The 21,444-nt window shown below is 54.8% G+C and overlaps 2 protein-coding genes across 3 annotated transcripts in view; one reads left to right on the plus strand and one right to left on the minus strand.

The window, feature by feature from the left end:
* XPC (XPC complex subunit, DNA damage recognition and repair factor) overlaps positions 1 to 10,808 on the minus strand; it is a 28,164-nt gene extending 17,356 nt beyond the window's left edge. Inside the window, exons 1-5 of one of the 2 annotated variants that reach the window (XM_008260364.4) lie at positions 10,526 to 10,808; positions 6,464 to 6,662; positions 4,482 to 4,597; positions 2,588 to 2,711; positions 1,659 to 1,743 (exon numbers count right to left, since the gene is read on the minus strand). In XM_008260364.4, coding sequence (XP_008258586.4) covers positions 1,659 to 1,743; positions 2,588 to 2,711; positions 4,482 to 4,597; positions 6,464 to 6,662; positions 10,526 to 10,643 — 642 coding nt within the window. In that variant the 5' untranslated portion in view covers positions 10,644 to 10,808. Of the gene's footprint in view, positions 1 to 1,658; positions 1,744 to 1,904; positions 2,029 to 2,587; positions 2,712 to 4,481; positions 4,598 to 6,463; positions 6,663 to 10,525 lie in introns of those variants that run through there. The other variant, XM_051851768.2, reaches the window with a different exon arrangement.
* Positions 10,794 to 17,056, plus strand: LSM3 (LSM3 homolog, U6 small nuclear RNA and mRNA degradation associated). Its single transcript, XM_002713179.5, has 4 exons — positions 10,794 to 10,925; positions 12,785 to 12,895; positions 14,480 to 14,575; positions 16,631 to 17,056. The coding sequence occupies exons 1-4, from the start codon at positions 10,905 to 10,907 to the stop codon at positions 16,709 to 16,711; spliced, it is 309 nt and encodes a 102-aa protein (XP_002713225.1). The 5' UTR covers positions 10,794 to 10,904; the 3' UTR covers positions 16,712 to 17,056.
* Positions 17,057 to 21,444: the final 4,388 nt, after the last annotated feature.

Raw genomic sequence — 21,444 nt, forward strand, 5'->3', positions numbered from 1 at the left:
GGGCAGGCACAGAAGGGGAGCTGAGAACAGGCAGGGATTTTTGCCACCAAATTCAAAGACATTTCGTGGTAGGAAGGAACTGTAGCCAAGTCTGGGTACAGGAGGTAAACGCATCTGCAGCAGCCATTTCTCAGACCGGTCTCCCCCACTCCTCTCCTCTCCAAGAAGTGACCAAACCTCAAGGCTTCAAGAGGGTTTGTCTCAAACATAAAATGATGTATGGATGAAAGGCCGCAGCGTCTAGGGTTTGCTGGGAGTGAAAGTGACTGGGCACGGAAGGAGCAGGGCTGCTGGAGAGCCCTTGACTGCGCACATGGCTGTGGGCAGCAAGTGGGCTCACTGTCTGCCCTCACCCACCCTTCACCGACCCACGGAAATAACCACAGCGTGGCTGCCATCTTCTCCCCATGTAGCTTCACGCTGTTTCCCTTCAACACTGGTCTCCCTTCTCCCGGCCAACAGCCTCCCGATTTTAATCCATGGCCCTGCCCATCCCCACCTCCCTTCAGCTTCAAACCTCAGTCACCTTGATTCTGCCCTTCCTTTCATTTCCCACACCTGCCAAGAGGTGAAAGGAACGCGGCGGCCTCTTTAACCCACCAGGCCACTCCGCCCACCCTTGGACGTGTGCGGCAGCTGCTGACAGGGCCTCCTCCCCCACCCTACACTCTCCCACCCCACCACAACCCTGGCTAGAGGCCCACCACGCATCCCTCACCCGTACCCTAGACACGTGCAGGCATCCCTGTCACAACCTGGCCCAGGTGTCTTCCCACCTGCCCCCTTCTCCGAAACAAACCTTTCCCCAGCCACCAGACCCCCGAAGACCCTTCACTGTTCTAAGCAGAGTCTGGAATTTCTCCTTTCAGTCCTTGGTCCATCTGTGAGACTGGAACTCCTTAACTTTGCCTGGGACCAAAGTGTTTACTGGATTTCGGAATATCTGCATAGACTTTACCAACTGAGCACCCTTAATCCAAAAATCCAAAATGCTCTAAAATCGTAAGGTCAAAAAGTTTCCAAATGGGGCCAGCACTGTGATGCAGCTGGCTAAGTTGCCACGTGAAGCACCAGCATCCCACATGGGCACCAGTTCGAGTCCTGTCTGCTCCACTTCTGATCCAGCTCTCTGCTAATGTGCCAGGGAAGGCAGCAGAAGATGGCCCAAGTGCTTGGGCTCTTGCACCCATGTGGAAGACCCAGAAGAAGCTTCTGGCTCCTGGCTTCTGCCTGGCTCAGTCCTCTGCCTTTCAAATAAATTAGAAATAAATCTAAAAAAAAAAAGTTCCCAATTTGAGGGTACTCCGAATTTCAGATTTTTGGATCAGGGACGCTCAGCCTACGCAAGTCTCCATCTCTACAGAGCCATGCACCCTGCTACGTCCCTCCTCATGCTCAGCAAGTAATGATGACGTCAAAAGCCAGTGGCTTTCGCTGCAGTGGGAATGAATGTTAGTAAATGGCTGAAAAACCGAACCGGGAGAGCTCCTCAGGCCCAGCAGCGGCCAGGCACTGCCTACAGAGCCCACACCAGAACCTGCTGCATCCCCACACCCACCCCGAGGCAAGCACTACCAGCACCTCTCAGAGAGCAGCAAGCAGCCTGCCACGGGCACCCAGCGAGGGGCAGAGCCAGAAATACGCACCCGCGCCCTCACCTTGTGTGTGTTCTCGTGAACTTCCTTGTGAAAACGTTTCATCGCCCTCCGGATATATGTCTCGTACTCCATTTTTATCTTCTCTCTGCAATGCAGAGTGGAAAAAAATCCAACAATGAGGCAGGAAGCCAAGGCCAGAGCCCATACCCCCGTTATTCCACTCACACTGACTCCAGAGCCACCCTCCCCATCTCCCGGGCAAGGCTGGACTCAGGCAAATCTGCAAGCAACAGCTGATTTGGGCACCTTCCTGCAAACAGCTCGGGACACTGTGTATCCCGACTAGCTTCCTGGCCTGGCCGTCGGGTGGAGGGCCACTTCCTGCGGGAGCCCGCGCTGTCGGCTCCCTCCCCAGCACCGCGGTTTTCTGTGCAATCCAGGCAGCCCTTTGGAGGATACAGTCCCAGTGCAGCAGCTCCCGGATCTGGGAAAACTCAGTTTCTTGAGTGATTTTCATCAGGTCCTCCTCTGTGCGCACATATCAGACAGCGGAACTCGCTGACCCATGACCCAGGCCACCGGTACTGCTGAGGCACTGGGGCTCTGGGAAGCAGGGGGCCCACGCACGGTGGGCACTGTGTCCAGTCCGGCAGTGGAATGGATGGGAAAAAGCACAAAGACTCAGCCAGCTGACAGCGATTCAGACCGTGGCTCCTGAGCGTACTGAGCAAATGAGCATGCGATTCCTGAGATGTTTCTCAGCCTGCGAGCCACTGGCTCCTCACCGAAACGTTCCAAGGATTTGGCAAGGCACGGACACGGGCATTCCTCCCCCTCCCAAAGGTCTCCCATTCAAGCCCTAAGGACAGGAGGTCCCAGGTACTTTGATGCTGAGCCCGGGCTCACTCACTGTTTCTCCAGCTTTCATTAAACAGCAGCTCTTGCCCACCGTATGTGACGGGGACCTACAAGCAAGGGCCTGATCTTACCTTTTTTCTCTCATTTTCGCCTGCTCTGGCGTTTCAATCTCTATCTCCACTGCACTCACGGGTACAGCGGACTGAGAGGAGGCTTCCGGCTCTCCCACATCGCCCAGCACAGGCTCGGTCAGTTCTAGGAACAATAAGGTTTTTTTCAGCAGCAACCACTCTACTGCACAAAGCTGAGCTTCTGCTGGGAAGGAGGAGGTGAGGGGATGCGAGGCGCCCCCCGCGCCGACCACGGCTCCTTCCACGCTCTGCATCCCCAGAGTGCACGGGAACCGCCTCCTTCCCCTGCACAGCCCCCAAGGGGAAGATTCAGATGAAGAAACACAGAGGCAGTGCCACAGAGCCGACACGCACATGCGTGTCACCGTGACTCTGATCCTTCAAGGGCTTCCTGGTCTCTGCGTCACCATACGTCACCTCTGCTTTGCAAAGCCATGACTGGGGCATCTGGCCCTCACTCTCCCCTGCAGATCCTGAGTGACGAGGAAGGCGTCTTCTTCATCTCTTCACCCTACCTGGATCCCGTGCTTAGCTCTCTATTAGCAAGAGCGCTTGAAGCTCAGGGCCGAGAAGCCAGGAGCCCACCTAATGCCAAGAACCTGGCTGCTATCCACTCCTCTCTCCTAAAGAACCTGGGCTTCTTGGGGTGGGAAAAGGCTGCCCTCAGGTCTGGGCAAGGAAAGCCTAAGAACAGTGTAAAACATCTTGTGCCAGAAGACAAAAATGTTATCCACAACGAATGAGGTTGTGTCAAAAGGCCATGGTGGCGAAGCAGGCTTGACCGAGCAGCACCAGGACAGCGACACCTGACATGCGGGCAGACAACATGAGACGGAGAGCATCACCTGCCACGTATTCTCACCCCCACCCCGCCACGTACTTAAGTCTCAGGTCAATCAAGTCTTTGGAATTCACTCACCATTCACGAGAGATACAGAGGATACTGAAACACATCTAACAACACGCGCGGCGCCTCAGTATTTATCAAACCAAACCAGCACAGGAGATATTCTAGAAACCCAGAGGCTGGCACAGCTGGAAAGATGGCGCTACGATGGAAAGCAAAGTCAGGTGACGGCAGGGTGCTGTTCCGGATGAACAAAAAGGCACAGCCACCAAGTGTAAGTGTCAGGCTGCCACCCTGCCGGGTCCTGGACTGCACAGAGCAAGGTCGAGGCTGCACAGATGTCTTAAAGCACCTGCGGACTTAGCGCTCATTTTCCTAGCTGTGGTAACATTGTTTTGTCAGGTAGCAGAATGTCTTCTTAAGAAAAGCACACCCAAGTATTCATCACAAGTGAAGGGTCCTGGTGTCTATAACTCATTTTCGCTTGGTTCACAATGTGCAGAGACAAGGATACACTCAAGGTGGCAACCTGTGAGAGCTAACTAGCTGGAGGAGCCAGTACAGGAAAACTGACACTTGAGCAGGAAGTAAGGCCCACCCTGGCTGTTTACTGGAGCAGAAGATAGCCTGGGCCTGGGACACCTGCAAACATTTTTCTCCCTAGCACTCCTGGGCCTAGACTGCAGTGGCTCTCCATACACTTTCGCAGTTCACAGACAGTTGCCAGCGACACAGCACAGTACACAGAAAGGAAGTTATGGCTGGCAGAGCCCACCCAGCTGGCAAAGCTGGGCTCGGAAGCCAAGCTGAACTTGCAAAGCCTGTGCTCCTTCCACGAAGGTGAAGCTGCCCCTGCTACTGCTACTCCACCGACTGTCACCCCCCCAGGACACACCACTGACCCTGGTACCCTGGCGCCCAAGTTCTTTCATCAAAGCACTGCAACCTCACCCTGAGTCTTCTCAGTCCAACAGAAAAACAGGATGGCAACAGTGACTTGACTCCAGGCAGAACCAAACAGTCCTAGAAACAAAGCTATTTTCTTACCTTCCACCTCTTCCCAATCATCTTCACTTTCTTCCTCTTCTCCTTGGTCACTGCCTTTGCCGGCAGGAGCCCGCCTCTCCGGAGGTTGTGCCTTCCGGAGGTCACTCGGACAGTCCCTGTGCAAACACGACAGGAAGGACGCTGAAGGCAGCGTCACACCCCTACTGCACGAGATTCCAAAGCTCCTCTATCTGCTGAGAAACTGGCACATAATTTCAAGATGCCTGCCAAGCTGTGCCTCACTTCCCGCGTCAGCACGGGTCTCCCGAGGTCATCACAATGGGCGCGGCCAGTCTGCCACTAGACTGCCTCTCTGTCCACTCAGAGAGGGCAATGCTAACCTCAGCCTAGAGCTGGGAGGGAGAACACAGCTGTGTCTTAGAAGTGTCTTAGAAGACACCAGAACTAGGTGCGCTAGCTGACAACATGCGTGTATAGACGTGTGCACAGGCACCAGCAGGGAGAGACAGGAATTCACGGCGGCTGACTGCACCGTGGACCGACCCAGAAGACAGTCTTCTACCTCTGACAGGCAGGGTGCAAGGAGACGAAAGCTAGCGGAGTTCTAACCCCAAGATGAGTGAGGACGTGATGACACATAGGTAGGCCGTGAACAATAAGAGGAACACAGCTGGTTAAGCAGGTAACTGCACTGATCGCTAGCTCTCTAAGCAAAGGCTCAAGAACAAGTGGTTGCCACCGGGTATAGATTACAGCAAATTTATACAAAATGTGTGCAGGGCCAGGTGTGTGGTCTGGTAGTTGCGATGCCTGTGTCCCACGCTGCAGTGTCAGGGGTCAACGCCCAGCTCTGGTTCTCGCTCCAGTGGTCAGGCTCCTGCCACCCATGTGGGAGACCTGGACTGAGTTCCTTCAACTCGAGTTACTTCTAGCCTGTGTAAATTTTCATACTTGGTTATTACCTTAGCACAGACATGTAAAATAACCACTTCTCAGTACTGAGCTCTGATAACTTACTTTCTTCTTGGCCTGCCCACTGCTCTCAGTATTACAGCAGCAAATCTCCCCTTGGAACAAACAGGGCAGAAACACCCACATGGTATGGGCTTGAGCACAGTCATCTCTCGGGGCAGAGAGCAGGAGGGACCCAGCTGCCCCCAGCGGCCTCCTGCGCTCTCTCCACAGGCAGAATTCCAGCCGTGAGGGAGGCAACTGGGGAGCAGGGAACTCAGAGGCACACTTCAGGAAGGCTACAGCAAAAGGAACTGTGGTGACAAAGTGCACGCTTCCCACGGCTGCCCTCTGCCAGAGCACTCCCTGTGCCAGGACCAGCAGGTGGTCCTGAAGCAACGACGACCACCTCTCTGTTCTTCCTCTCGTCCCCTCCCCGAACTGTCCTGGAAGCCAGATAACGAGCTGGACTCCTATTCACTGTTCAGCACGCGATTGTGAACATTCCGAAACACTCCAGTGTCCATCGACTAAAAGGCCCAGCCCTAGACGGGCTACAAAAATGAACCAGGCATGGTTCCAGCGTTCAGTGAGCTTAGGTGGCACCTGGCACACCCATGGAGGAAGGGAGGAAGAAGCAATGAGGACTGTGGCATGGAAGCCGTCAGGCAGGGGGAAGGAAGCACACGGCGTCCCTCAGGGTGGCAGCTCAGACGCGTGTCCAGGGAAGCTGAGCATCCAGGCGGCCAAGAGCAGAGTGCACTGCTCGGTAGAGAGCAGGACCGAGTCGAGGCTGCGTCGTCAGATGAATGCCCCGTGTGCAGCCAGCATCTGGCAGTGCGGGAGCACGAGGTGGGCCGTCTGGTTGCTCCTGGGTTTGCCACTACCTGGCCATACAGCCACGAATAAACTGCCGCAAGCCGCCGCTGAGCTGGCCTGCAAAGCTGCCAGCCCTTTACTGGTCGAAGCTCCATGAACGCCCAGACTTCTCCAGAACCCCGGCGGCAGGCAGAGCTCCCCCTGGGGAACGAGTGAGACCACCACGCTCCAAGGCTTTTCCCTCAGCTCACCTGAAATCATCATCGCTCAGGGCCTCCTCCTTGACAGCCGTGAGGTTTTCAGATCTAACAGCTGCCGTGGCCGCCTTCTTCTTCGCTGGCCCGTCGGCTGCACCTGCAGCTCCCCCACAGCCTCTCTTCCTCTTCCCTTGGGAGACTCTCGAGGGAAGACTCTTCTTTGGGGGTTTTGCTTCCTCATCTTCAGAGACACCTGGGCGACAACACGGAGCGAGAGGTGAGGGAGGCCAGGAAAGGCAGAGGCAACGTGGCTGCCGGGCCCGGTCCTACAAAGACTCTGTGCCCTCCCCAGACCACAGCTCCCACCTGCCGGCCCTCAGCCGGCCCCACCGTGCCAACCCCGTGTTCATGGTAAAACCACTTTCCCCAAGCAGCGGTTCACTCTACTCCTCCTAAGACTAGAGACCCCGTAAGACTCAGTCCAACCTCCAAATCCTAAACTTCAGCTCACCTCCAGTGGGAAAAAGCCCAAATCCACTCACTGAGAAGGCTAGTAGTCCATTCCAGGGATAATCAATCCAGTCTTCTCAGAGAAATGCTTCAAGTTCATAAACATATAAGTGTTGCCTTAACCTCATTTCTACTAAATCCATGTTTCTGACATCTTTTAAGATCAACTCTGCTCAAAATACATACTGCTGGGGCTGGCACCACGGCGTAGCAAGTAAAGCCGCCACCTTCAGCACCAGCATCCCATACAGGTGCTGGTTTGAGTCCCGGCTGCTCCACTTCCCAACCAGCTCTCTGCTATGGCCTGGGAAAGCAGTAGAAAATGGACCAAGTCCTTGGGCCCCTGCACTGGCATGGGAGACCTGGAGGAAGCTTCTGACTCCTGGCTTTGGATCAGCCCAGCTCCAGCTGTTGCAGCCATTTGAGGAGTGAACCAGTGACGGAAGATCTCTCTATCTGTCTGCCTGTGCTTCTCTGTAACTCTATGCTTTCAAAAAAATAAATTTTAAAAACAAAAAAAAATCATACTGCTACTAAACCTTCCACTCTAACCCAGTGCCACTCCTATGCCAACCACCTCAAACTGAACACTGTAGTAACATAGCAGTCAAAAATGTTTCTGCTTCCTTAATTTTTTTGTTAAAGGGAAATATAAAAAAAAGTGTAGCCTGTTGATTTCAGCTAAATTTGGTTATCTAAAAATACGGTGGTTATTCATACATAAACAAGCAACTATAATGATTTTAATACTTTATAAATAACACAACAGGGAAGGATATTTTCCTATTTTGCAAATATACTCACACAAACAATCTTCAATCTGAAAAATATTTTCCTCTGCCTTTCTATGACCTTGCTTCAATTAATTTTGGTAAAATAAAAATATTCTTTTTATTTTATTGAAATTCCAAAATGGGTGCAATATTAACCCAAAATATCAAATTAATACATTCCTTTTGTGATTGGTTTGTTGATTCTGGACAGCTATTATTTTTTTCAAGGATGTGTTTTTGCATGGGGGAAAAATACTCTCCCCCTTTAGCTAAATGAAATCAAATTTAATTAAATTAAGCACACATTGTAAAGGCATTTGTTTGAATGATACATAAATCACTGATTCAGTACTATGTCTTTTAGACTTGTTTTACTTATGCATTGTCATATTTTATTTTATTTGACAGGTAGAGTTATAGACAATGAGAGAGAGAGAGAGACAGAGAGAAGGGTCTTTCTTCCACTGGTTCACTCCCCAAATGGCCACTACGGCCAGCGCTGAGCTGATCCAAAGCCAGAAGCCAAGTGCTTCCTCCTGGTCTCCCATGCGGGTGCAGGGGCCCAAGCACTTGGGCCATCCTCCACTGCTCTCCCAGGCCACAGCAGAGAGCTGGACTGGAAGAGGAGCAACCGGGACTAGAACCCAGTGCCCATATGGGATGTGGGCACCGCAAGCAGATTATTAACCAAGTGAGCCATGGCACCAGCCCCGCATTGTCATATTTTAAACATTTTATGGAAACAGATAATAAGCAGAGGCTGGCGCTGTGGCATAGCAGGTAAAGCCGCCACCTACAGTGCCGGCATCCCTTATGAGCACTGGTTCGACTTCTGGCTTCATGACTTCCGATCTAGCCGTCTGGAAAAGCAGTACAAGATGGCCCAAGTTCCTGGGTACCTGCACCCGCATGGGAGATCCAGGAGAAGCTCCTGGCTCCTGGCTTCAGACTGGCCCAGCTCCAGCCGTTGCGGCCAATTGGGGAGTGAATCAGCGGGTCACTCCAGGAAGACCTCTATCTCTTTGCCTCTCAAATAAATAAACAGATCTTTAAAAAAAAAAAAAAAAAGCAAACATTTTAAAATATTTCAACAGTAGTTATTTCAACTCTGGGAAAAATTTCTTATCCCAATGCCAGAGAATGGTTAAAGAGTTATAACTTGGCCGGCGCCGCGGCTCACTAGGCTAATCCTCCACACACAGTGCCAGCACCCCAGGTTCTAGTCCCGGTTGGGGTGCTAGTTGTGTCCTGGTTGCCCCTCTTCCAGTCCAGCTCTCTGCTGTGGCCCGGGAGTACAGTGGAGGATGGCCCAGGTCCTTGGGCCCTGCACCCGCATGGGAGACCAGGAGGAAGCATCTGGCTCCTGGCTTCGGATCAGCGCAGCATGCCCGCCGCAGCAGCCATATGGGGGGTGAACCAACGGACGGAAGACCTTTCTCTCTGTCTCTCTCACTGTCTAACTCTACCTGTAAAAAAAAAAAAAAAAAAAAGAGTTATATAACTTGACAGTGTAAGTAGGTTATCTGTAAACTCAGGATTTCTGAATGTCATATGCAAATGTACTAAATACTTCATTTTTACTAATTTAAAACACAGGTGAGAGCATACTCCAGAGGCACTGGGAAACTTACTTGGTTGGCTAAAATGCACAGCTGTTCTATGTTTACAAGGGAGCCACAACAGTTACAAGAATAGAAAAGAAACAAAAACTCAGTCAAAATGTTCCTAGTCTCACTACCCACAATATCCAAAAAACTAAAATAACCTCCCTGCCAACCAGGAGATAATGGCTCATTACCGCACAGTTACAGGAAGAAATGTAATTCAGTCACCTTCGAAGGAATATGAAAGAAAGCACGTGACCCATGCAAGGGTGTTACAGTACGAGTTCTGCTCCCTTCAAGCACAGCCCAGGGACAGGAGCTGGTGCAAGGGTTAGGAAGCCGCCGGGGTCACTCTCAGCCCACAGTGCCCTGCCCGCCCCACCTGCAAACCCAGCTTCTTCTTAATGCACACCCTGAGGGGCTCACAACCGGCTCCTGCCCCCTCCTGGGAGACCCGGCCTGAACTCTGGCTCCTGGCTTTGGCTGTTGTGGGCACGTGGGAGGTGCGTCGGGAGATGGAAGATCTCGGTCTCCTGGTCTTTCAAATAAAAATTAATTTGAAAAAAAAAAAAGACCACAAGGAAACAACAAGACTGGCAGGATCCAGCACATGAGGTGGGGGCACGAAGGCCTTGGAGAGGGAGTTGCAAGGAGGGGTCGCGGCGGGACCACAGGGTGCCCTGCAGGCTCCTCGGGTTGCAGGTGTCCACGCCTAGGAGGGGCGGGTGGCCGTGGCCATGCGAGACCCCGGAGGTAGCACGCGACGCCAGGGTCTGCAGTAACAAGGGGCCGAGTCGGGGACCCAGGGAGCACAGGTTTAAAGAGTAGGGGGAAGTCGCGCGGGACGCGGGTCCGGGACTCCGGCGTGAGCTTCTGCAAAAGTTCAGACTCCGGGCGCCGGCGCGTCCCAGGGCCGTCCGGGTCCTGGGCAAACAGAACCACCGCCAAGTCCTGACTCGGGCCGCCCTCGGCCTCTGCCCGGAGGCTGGACTTTACCTTCAGGGCAGCCGGGGGGCAGGCTGGGCTCCGCGGCACCCGCTCCGGGCCTGGAGCGCAAAGGCGCAGGCACCCCGGGGAGGCCCAGGCAGCACCCGCCTCCCCTGGGGCCACCCTAACGTCGCCGTCTCGGCCAGCACGGTACTCGGCGGCCGCCGCCCCGCACCTCGACCACCAGGCCTCCCGCCCCCGCACAGCATCTCCCGCTAAGACCCGCGCGGCCTTGCGCTCACCCTCTGGCTTCTCACGCCGGGCCGTGCTCTTGCCCTTGGCCTTTTGGCCGCGCGCCTCGCGTGCCTGAGGCGCCTTGCGTCCCTGAGGCTCCCCACCCGCGGCGCGTTTGCGAACCATTTTGCCCGGGCAAGACTCGCTCCGCGCGTGACGCACCAAGCCGCGGGAAGCCGCGGAGCTGGACCGCGACTGGCCACGCCCTCTTGGGGGTGTGGTCCCGGGCCACGCCCCCTGGTGGCGCTCCGCCCTCCGCCCGGAGCGGCCCGCTGTAAACCAACAGGCTTCTTTCTGCTTCCGGTGCATTGCTTCTTCCGGTTTCCCGAGCTGGGACCGCGTTCTCTTGCTCTCGCGAGAGGTGGGAAACGGCGCAGGGTTTGAAACATGGCGGACGACGTGGACCAGGTGAGTGCCTTCTCAGGACTTGTCGCAGAGCGCATTCTCGTCCCAGGGCGGCTTTCCCCAAGTCCACGGCAGAGAGACCTACCTCTTGCAGGGTCACCTGGGCGTAGTCCACGCGGGCCCTAGAGTTAACCGCGCCCCTGCGAATTCCGCCGCAGGCCCTGGGCTCCGCCTCGGCCCTCTGCGGCGTGCTGGTCTTTCCCTCCCTCCTGCATCCCGCGGTTCTCTGTGGGATGGGACTCGTCCCGCCGGTCCAGAAGGGTTGCTTCTGTCAGGAATCGCGCGCGCAGCCCTGCGTGGCGGGACGCTGGCGTTGGCCTCCCCTGGACCTCCCTTGGCGAGACCGGGGAACGGCCGTCATGGGGGGCCGCGCGTGTGGGACGAAGCGCACGGATGGCCCTGCGTGCTGTGTGGAGCGCTGCCCCTCTCTCTCCCTGATACCCTTGTGCGTCCAGCCGCGACTTCCGGTCGCCGCTGAACTCTCGCCCCCGGGCCCGCCTCGCTGCATCTCTAGAACTCGTTTACTTCTGTCGTGCTGTGTGGATGCTTCCTCGTTGAATGCCTGGCTCCCCCTGCTAGAATGCAGGTTCCCTGAGAGCAGGGATTTTGTTTATTGTTCTTTCTGCTTGCCGGGCTGTGAACAGCACTGGAAACACTCAGCCAGTGCTTATTGCCTGGCGGAATTACACGGTCAGAGGAGGCCCCCGCGAGAGGGCGGTGTTTGAAACTCCGGGGTGGAACGAGGGGACAGTGGTTGTGTCCCCCCGAGGGGTGACCGGTAGTGGGGTATATTTTTGTAATATTATAACCCTCGCTACGCCGCTTTCTGCCCTAACATGAGCTCCTTGAGGGCGGGAACTGAGACTTGTGGTTCAGTGTGAACCAGGGGTTCGCTATCTGGCTCTTGACAAACCTGGTGTGCTGAGGACAGCGGCACCGGATGAGGTCGTCTGACTTTTCCTCTGCGGTCCGGCCGTCCCTGAGTGCAGGTCACTTCCTGCACTGACCCCCGCACCCACTGGAGAAGCTGACCTCGAATAACCTCTGCATCCGTCCCCTCCTGGTGGGCGACCCCAGTCATCCTAGCTCGCACCTCCCACACCTGTGCTCCCCGCAGTTCGTTTGTGAGTTTCGCGGGGTCTGTTTTCAAAGAATTGACTCTTTTTGCCCTCACTAGAGCTCTGTAGGAAGCATGTGACCTCCTCATTTTACAAACAGCGGTTCTGAGAACTGCAGACTGCGCGAGTCTAATCTTCATTTAGGTCGTCAGTGTCAGCTCAGAGGCAGGCGTTGACCCAGGCTGCCCGATGGTTCCGAAGCCAGTGACTTTGGCCGTGTTCTGTACGGCCTGCTGGGTGTGTGCATCGTACTGGCCACGGGGCACCGTGAGCTCAGCTGGACCCGTGCTGATTTATAGTCTTTCCTTAAACCTTCAGCTGTGTTTACCGTTCTGGCTAGGGTGAGGTGGGCATTAAGTGAATATTTTCCACGTGACTAATAAAAGAGATTTCAAGCTGAAGTCCTCAGACTGAGTCCCACGCACTGAATGGGGGCCGTGTGTTTGGATTCTGAGGAATAAAGAGCTGTCCTAATTATGTGACCGCGGGACTCGCGTGTGTGTGTGTGTGTGTGTGTGAGAGAGAGAGAGAGAGAGAGAGAGCCCTCATCTACGTGGTCCTCAATGTGTGAGAGCCACTCTCAGCTTTCATGGAGGTCACTTGAGCCTCAAAGCAGCAGCACAGGTAGACATGGTCATTAGCAGACGGAGGCGTGGCAGGGCTGTCATTTTCCCGTGGTCACACATGGTGAGTTGAACACCACACCAGCTCTGCTGCCACCTGACAGCCGGTTTCTTTTTTCAGCAACAAACTACCAACACTGTAGAGGAGCCGCTGGATCTCATCAGGCTCAGCCTGGATGAACGAATTTACGTGAAAATGAGAAACGACCGAGAGCTTCGCGGCAGATTGCACGTGAGTGCGTTTACCCGATCACCAGGAGGGCAGATTGCTCCTGCGTCGACCTTTGCTACCCTACTCCCATGAAACGGGAAAGCTGTCCAGTATGAAAGAGTATTTTGAAATACAGAAGAGGGACACTGGAAATGACAGTTTTCAAAGGTATTTGGCAGGCAGAGTGATGGCAGTCGGGGGCTTAAGGACAGAGAGAGTTCTTCCATCCACTGGTTCATTCCTCAAATGCCTGCAACAGCCAAGGCAGACCATGCTGAAGTCAGAAGCCAGGAACTCCCTCCTGGTCTCCCACAGGGCTGGCAGTGCCCAAGCACTTGGGCCATCCTCCGCTGCTTTCCCAGGCATGTTTGCAGGGAGCTGCATCGGCAGAACTGTGGGACGTGGCCCAGTGGCACTGTGGGGAGAAAAACTAGAATGGTATTTCCATGAGACTGTGGGGCTGGATACACAGGATGAAACGCTACCCTGAACCTTGGCACCCTCGCTGCTGTGTAGACTTGGTTGCTTGTGGTCTGTGTGGCCTGGCTGTCTGTGCTCCGCCCCTCTGCTGTTTGCTCTGTGGCTGTGCCCTACCTGGCGGTTCCCCACATGACTGATAGACTACTTTTTATTTTGATATGAGCAGGCAAACCACTGAACAGTTTGGTCAAAGTGAACCTAACAAGTTCCCATGCTTAGTTAAAATGCAAAAAAGCATCCACTTGGAGCCTGGGCTCAATATCTTACTTGCAACACTGATAGACTGAGCCTGTTGGACAGGCTGTGAGTGAGCGAGATGTTGTCTCCTTACTTCATCTTTGTGGTGTTTGCTCTGCACCAGGACAGCAAGGCTTAGACGTCTGTCCTGTGTCTTTCAAAGACTGAGATGCCATCCTCTTGGCAGTAGCACAAGGGTTCTGTCCATTTTACTGTACCCTGTCACACTGTTGCTGGTAGGATTCAACGTGATAAACTTGTTCTTTTTCATAACTGTTATACATGATGTGACTGCCTTGGATAGCAAGTGGGATGGATGTTTTAAAAACTCTTTAAGTTATTTCGAGTCAGTCCATTTTTGGCTATATACAGTTGTGTGTTTTTTATCAAGTCAGTTCAGTTACTGAAAATGATTTCTGGCCGGCGCTGTGGCTCACTAGGCTAATCCTCCGCCTGCAATGCCGGCACACCGGGTTCTAGTCCCAGTCAGGGCACCGGATTCTGTCCTGGTTGCTCCTCTTCCAGTCCAGCTCTGCTGTGGCCCGGAAGTGCAGTGGAGGATGGCCCAAGTGCTTGGGCCCTGCACCTGCATGGGAGACCAGGAGAAGCACCTGGCTCCCTGCTTCGGATCAGCGCGGTGCGCCAGCTACGGCGGCCGTTGGAGGGTGAACCAACGGTAAAGGAAGACCTTTCTCTCTGTCTCTCTCTCTCACTGTCCACTCTGCCTGCCAAAAAAAAAAAAAAAAGTGATCTCTAAAGAAACATATAACAGCAGCAGGAATATCTTTTGCTTCTATGTAAAAGTGTGTGGATTAAGTGCCACAAGTGTCACTTGTGCAGTGTAAATTTCACCATTGAGTTCCTTGGTCCTTCACCCTCCCGTTTCAGGCTTACGATCAGCATTTAAATATGATACTGGGAGATGTGGAAGAGACGGTGACTACCATAGAAATCGATGAAGAAACGTACGAAGAGATCTATAAAGTAAGTGGCGCGGTGGCGTCAATCACTGTGAAAACAATCTGTCCAGCACCTATTGATGGGAAACCCGTCACATTTGAACACCTGCTTATGCTCTCAGTGGATGGAGGGCAAGGGGTCAGACGAGTTTCCAGCACTGGCCACATCCTACGTGGATGAGGAATACACCTTGTAGATGTTTCAGTGCTGAGCCAGCATCCTACCACTTACTGCATAGCATTCCCTGCCTCGCTGAGCTGTGACCCTCCAAGTTGTGGTTGTGGGCTACTGTGTAACATCCCTGCACCCCGCTGCTCACTGAGCCATCACCCGGGGAGCTGGAGAAGAGTCCCCATGAACCCACCTCCACCCCGCCTGCTCCCGCAAAGCTGACTATGCCGGTGTCCGCCTGGCGGTCCTGAGCCTTGTGAGTCTGGTGGTGGAGCTGCTGTAATAGTGGATGTTGTGGCCGGCGCTGCAGCTCACTAGGCTAATCCTCCGCCTTGCGGTGCCGGCACACCGGGTTCTAGTCCTGGTCAGGGCGCCGGATTCTGTCCCAGTCGCCCCTCTTCCAGGCCAGCTCTCTGCTGTGGCCCGGCAGTGCAGTGGAGGATGGCCCAAGTGCTTGGGCCCTGCACCTCATGGGAGACCAGAATAAGCACCTGGCTCCTGCCATCGGATCAGCGCAGTGTGCCAGCCGCAGCGCGCCTGCCGCGGCGGCCATTGGAGGGTGAACCACCGGCAAAGGAAGACCTTTCTCTCTCTCTCTCTCTAACTCTCTCACTCTCTCACTGTCCACTCTGCCTGTCAAAAAAAAAAAAAAATAGTGGATGTTGTACAGCCCTGCTGTCCACGTAGAAGCTGCTTCTACCTGAAAGGAGGCAGGCAGGACACCCACCTCGGGGTCCCGGGCCTCTATCAGATTGGCAGTTCTCTCTCAGATCCACAAGTACTCACTTGTGGGACAAAGACCTGTAAACTTGAAACAAGTGATCGGCCCCTCCCACATCCAGGGTAACAGCAGGGCAGGATTTTCCACACCAAAACCCCCTGTCAAGAAAGGAGCGGCTGGTCCCTTACAGCAGTGAACCACACCAGGGCGGCGTGAATCTCCTGCCCTGGGGGTGGCGGCGACCTCTTGATGTCATACGCTGAGGGTAGCTGGGTGCCCTGTACCCTGCTGTGTCGGGCCTCCTGGGATGAGGCACCACAGCACTCGGGCACACTTAGTAGTGTTTTGCTTGCTTTTTTGACAGTGCAGTTTCTTTAAATCCCACAACTTCCTAGCTTTCCCGTCTATTTACTTCTGCCCAGTTTTGTGGGCCATGACCTCAGATGGAGAGCTTTTCTAACCCCTTGCATCCTGATTCTCTCCTTGAAACCAGCTAGTTCTTGGCTGAGCTTGTCCCTCTCTTGTCCTGCACTGCTGAATGCAGTGGGTTAACTGACGGTGGCTTTTCCAGCCTTTCCCCCAGAGCCTGTGGCCTTGGAGGCCCTGGGCTGCTTTCAAGCCTTACCTAATACAAGCATTTCACCAAGGTGTCCTTCCCTGCTGCCTGAGACCTCACAGCCGGCTCAAGTCTCGGGCGCGGTGGCCTGTGATGGCTCGGCCCAGCACACTTGGTGTCCTGCCCTACGACAGCACCACCACTTCCGTCCAGGTGGCCAGTCAGCACCCAGGCCTTCCCGACGGCTTTGCCAGCCCCTGCATGCTCACCAGGTCTGGTTCCATCCAGCAGCAGACTAGCAACTACAGAGAGCATTCACGAGAGATTGACGGGTGGTCAGGATGTGTCCCTGTCTCTGCTCACTTCTCTACTCCCGGGGTAGAACTCCTGTAGCTGTCAGAAGTTGCTGAGGGCCGTGAGGAGTGTCCAGCCATGTGCCCAGGAAGAGGGGGAGGGGTTTGGGTGGGTGGTGGTGGTGCCAGATGGCTGCAGACTGGTTCTTTCTGCTGCACAGGTGAGTTTTCAGTCCATTCTTTGCATTATCATGAGTCCATTTTTTAAGATTCTTACAAGACATAAATAGTAATCGTGCATACTTGTATAAGTGTGTTCTGTTCTTCTTGTCTTCCAGTCAACCAAACGTAACATCCCGATGCTCTTTGTCCGGGGAGACGGTGTCGTCCTGGTCGCCCCTCCGCTGAGAGTCGGCTGAAACAGAATTGACCCCAGGTAGCAATAGGAGACTTTGTACAACTGCCTCGTTAAAGGGACAGGACATTCACAGATAAATTAGCATACAGTTTGATACGAGAAGTGCCCCCATGGATTCTTCCACTCCTGAAATGAGTTCATTTGCAAGTAACTTAGAACTGCTTAAGCTGAGTGGTGGTTTCATTTCTCCCCAGCCCTGCCCAGCAGTGTGGCCACCAAGACACAGAACTCTTTCTCGGGTTGGTTTGCTCCATTGTATTCATGTAGACAGTGACTGGGTCTGTTTTTTGTTTTATTTTGTTTTCCTTTAAATTAAATTGGATATTTGCTTTTTGACTTTTTTAAAGCGGTCTCCTATCATGAATCCCTGAAGCACATGTCTCACATTCAGGTGCACACACTGACAGTGCATGTGCTGTGTTAGGGGCTAGGTGCACACACTGACAGCACATGTGCTTTGTTAGGGACTAGGTATATACTCATCAAGTGTGCTGTGTTAGGGGCCAGGTGCACACACTGACAGTGCATGTGCTATGTTAGGGACTATGTGTACATATTCACAGTGTGTGTTGTACACACATCATGTGCTATGTTAGGGGCTAGGTGCTCACACTGACAGTGCCTGGTGTACACACTGATAGCGTGTGCTGTGTTAGGGGCTAGGTGTACACTCTGACAGTGCCTCGTGTACATACAGCACATGTGTTGTGTCTGACATGCTTCTTGCCCATGAGTGCTCTGGGGAACAGTTGTTTAAACCAGCGCTTGCAGGTCAGCGTGACCGGTGCTGCTGGAGCAGTGCGTGCATGGGACGCCGAAGAGCAGAGGGACATGCACCCAGGTGGGACCAGGGTGCTGTTGTGGACGTTAACATGGCCCTCGATGGCGAAACAGGTTCTGCTACCTGGGCCGCACTGGACTTGGAGAAGCCATCGTCCACTCTTATCACAGGCCACTAAAGGCAAAGCTGGTTTTTAACTTCATCAGCCAGCACTTGCTGCTTAAAAAGTAACAGGGAGGGGCCAGCACTCTGGTGCAATGGGCTAAGCCACTGCCTGGGCCGCCAGCATCCCATATAGGCGTCCCAGCTGTTCCGCTTCCAGTCCAGCTCCCTGCTAATGCACCTGGGAAAGCAGTAGAGGATGGCCCGTGTGCTTGGGTTCCTGCACCCATGTGGGAGAACAGGAAGAAGCTCCTGACTCCTGGCTTTGGTCTGGCCCAGCTCTGGCTGTTTTGGCCATCTGGGGAGTGGACAGCAGATGGAAGACTTTCTCTCTAACTGTGCCCTTCAAATAAATAAAAAGGTGAAAGGGAACAAACCTGCATGCTCCAACCTCTAAAGCTGTATCGAGACAGGGCCGAGGCCCAGCATGCTCCAACGAGGGCGGTGTTCCGGCTTGCAGTGTGGCCAAGCAGTTGACGGCTGGCGGGCTATGTGCTGCTTCTCTGTCCCTGAGCGTGGTGTGCGACACTGCCAGCCCTGTGCAGAAGACTTGGCATAAAGAGATTTCCTTTCCTCGTTGATTGTACCTTCCCCTGCAGGTTCCTGGAGAAGAGCAACACAGTTGTGGTGGGCGGAGGTACCCTGCCCTCCCTCCTGCTGTGTCCACACCTGCTGGTGGGGAAGTTGAGCCCTGCGGGGCTGGTCTAGCACAGGGCTCCTCCATGCATCACCCCTGAGTGGTGAGGCGAACGCACAATAGGACCAGCCTCCGGCATGGGCGTTTTGTAACCATATTCGTACTTAATCCTGACAGGGACTGCTGCAGGGTAGATGAGGCAGGACTACAAACCTGCCTGACACCTACGTGTGCGGGCCTGTGCTGCAGGGTGCTGCCGAGGCATTCGCTCCCCGTGTTCACCAAAGCCACGCCAGGCCCGGCCATCTGGTCCTCTCACTGTGCCTCTCTGCAGTTCCCTCCAGCTCTGCGTTTATTTTTCGTGATCTCTCACACCCATGCTTAGTCCCTGCGTATCCTTTATTCCTTCCTTGGCCATCTTTTCCCCGTGGGTTACACCAGAAGTATCAGCTGTGAAGGCTTGATTGTATGCATGTTTCTAGAACCCAGGAACCCTAAAACCTGACAGTTGCCCTCACACACGAGATTCAGCTGTAGCCTACAAACATTCCCCGGCCCAGCGGCTTGCCCAGTGAGGGGGCAAGGCCATATGAACTGCCAAATAACCGTGTGCACTTGGCAGACAGGGAGAGGAGCCCCTGTGCGCTCCACGAGAGCACAGCTCGAGCAGGGCCCTGCCCCAGTCCACCCCGAGGTTTCCTTTGTGTTCTGCAGGGGTGCTGTCCTCGCCTGAGATTGCCAAGGCTGTGCAGCACTCTGCTTCTGCCAGCCGGGTCCCTGTGGTCACCAGAGCTGAGCACTGGGGTTTGCATCGTGACGTCACCCAGCTCACGGGGAGCCTCCAACCCAACCCACCTGGATCCCTGCCTTGGTCTCACGGAAGAGACCCTAAGGGATTGCCTTTTGCTGTCCACAAAGAAAGGTGGACAGATAAAACAGGACCAAGGTGAAATGTGCACCCATGGAAACCCAACTAACATGAGGATTCCATCTTAAAGTTACTAGCTGCAATGGACAATTTCCACATTCCAAATGGAGGCTTCAGGGGACGCGCCCACGTTGGTGGTGCCGGCCTCTTCCGCGTAGCTCTTTGCTATTGTCCACACTGCGTTCAGCTCGCTGCCAGGAAGGGAGGAGTGTTGCATTGTGTGATCGGCTGCCAGCTGTGAGCTGTGTGCACCTGTGCCAAGTGTGGAAAATCACTGAAGCCCAGGCTTCACCCTGGCAGGGTCCAGAAGCGCAGCTGGTGTCTGTCCATCGCTCAGTTCTGCTAACCCCGCCTCGCAGTCTTGGGCAAGCTCCTGTGCGTAGCACACCCAGACTTCATGCTCCCTGTCCACCTGCTGCGGTGGTCTCATTCTCAGCTGCTTCGTGGGCCAGGCCTGCGTCACAGCCCATCCCTGCCGCCATGGGCCAGGCCATCCCCACTGAGCTGCGAAGTCTGTGGTAGGCGGTATCCTCTGGGGGTCCGGGTGGCCGAGCCATCACACGAGGGAGTAGCAGGCTTACAGCAGGTGCTGGGTCCTTGGAGCTGCTGGTACTGGCTGGCATGAGGGGCTTCCTTCTCAGGCCCCGCCACAGAGCTGGCCACGCGCTCCTCCACGGACGCTAGCGAGATGACGAGGCCAGCAAACAGCGCTCTGAGAGCTGCAGTGACACACTTTTCCATGCACGTGTGACGTCCTTACCTCACCTGGACAACGCTGCCCAGCTGCCAGCCATTCACCCGACGAGCAGCGGCTGCCTAACTAGTTACCGATTTACGTGGAAAAGTAACACCAAGAAACGAGGAAGATGAGGCCAAATGCTTTAAATTCCTCTGCAATCCACTGCTCAATTCTAATAAACCAGAGCATGCAGATGCTTATTCTCTTGGCTGCTTCTAGAACCTTCCTGCGTGCCCCACTGCCATCCCTGATACGGATTACTCTGGAGGAATTTCTTTCTTGGTACCCATCCCACCTGGCTGCAGTGCCTAGGGTGGGGGGAAGCCCCTTCCCCCACCCTGAGTTGCCCCTCGTGGTTTGGAAGACAGGCCACAGAGGACCTCCCAGTTTGAGGACAGTCACACGCTCAGTGCCAAACAAACCTGATCTCAGACCCCAGCTGTGTCCGTCCTGGAGACTGGAGAGCCGTGACACGAACAGCCAGGAAGGGAGTGGTGCCAACAGGCGCTGACTCCGGGGTCTGGAGGCACAGCTGTGGCAGTAGCCACAGTCACTCCTCCACCTTACGCCAACAGGGCCCAGCATGGCTCTCCCCTCCGTGGGCTTCAGGAGATCTGTGACCTTGAAACAATAATAATTCATTCACTATGTTAAAATGCATTGTCAGATGTGCGCGTGCCAGGATCTGTGCCTGATGCTGAGTGCTGAGCAGGACCTGCGGGAGGGGGCGGAGACAGGGTGAGGACCCAGCCTCAGAGGACTCTGGGGAGGTCTGTCTCTGAGTGGACGGCCGACCTCCAGGGGGGAGCAGGCCCCGTCCAAGTCCACCAGAACGGGGCAGTGGCTCTGGGGCGAGAGCAGCTTTGCCCGGTCAGGGGAAGCCACTGGGCTAGGGGGAGCAGTGGGAGATGAGGTCAGAGAGGGGCCACGTCACAGGGATCACTCAGCACCTACAGATGGCGATGAAAAGCCCAAGAGAGCAAAAGATTCGCCCAAGGCCACGGCGAGTCCGGGCTAGCCCAGTCCCAAAAGCCTGTGTCAGGGACACTGCACGGCCCGAGGCCAGCGGGGGCTGCTCCCACCTCTGCCTGGAGTCAGGCCATGCGTGGGCTCTGCAGCTGCACCGTCCCCTTCCCGTCAGTGCCCCCATGCACTGTCTTGTGTGTGAGCTGTGCTCCCTGGCCACAAGGCAGGCAAAGACTGGGCTGTCCTCCCCTCAGCTGAAGCTCGCGGAAAGAGCACAGTTGGTATCAGGCGTGGCCTATCACCTGTTCTGGGCTTCAGTTCCTCTGGCAAGGGGAAAGGCAGGGAGCTGTTTTACCCAGCAGGGAGGGCGCACCTAAGCATGCGCCTCTCAGTCCTGAACACCAGGTGGCGCTGTGCTCTTTGCTTTTCCATCTCAGCCTCCTGGTTCGAGCGGCCATGGAGGAGTGCTGGGCCGCAAACTTTGTGTCCCGTGTTCCCTGAAATCCAGTTTCTGGAGCTCC

The sequence above is a fragment of the Oryctolagus cuniculus genome, chromosome 10 (genome assembly GCF_964237555.1).
Source record: "Oryctolagus cuniculus chromosome 10, mOryCun1.1, whole genome shotgun sequence".
Lineage (NCBI taxonomy): Eukaryota > Metazoa > Chordata > Mammalia > Lagomorpha > Leporidae > Oryctolagus > Oryctolagus cuniculus.

Excerpts from the sequence above, each read along its gene's own strand:
- LSM3 (XM_002713179.5), top strand. The coding sequence starts at position 10,905 with ATGGCGGACGACGTGGACCAG. Across the intron at positions 10,926-12,784 it reads TGGCGGACGACGTGGACCAG|CAACAAACTACCAACACTGT; the intron begins GTGAGTGCCTTC and ends TTCTTTTTTCAG. Across the intron at positions 14,576-16,630 it reads CGTACGAAGAGATCTATAAA|TCAACCAAACGTAACATCCC; the intron begins GTAAGTGGCGCG and ends CTTGTCTTCCAG.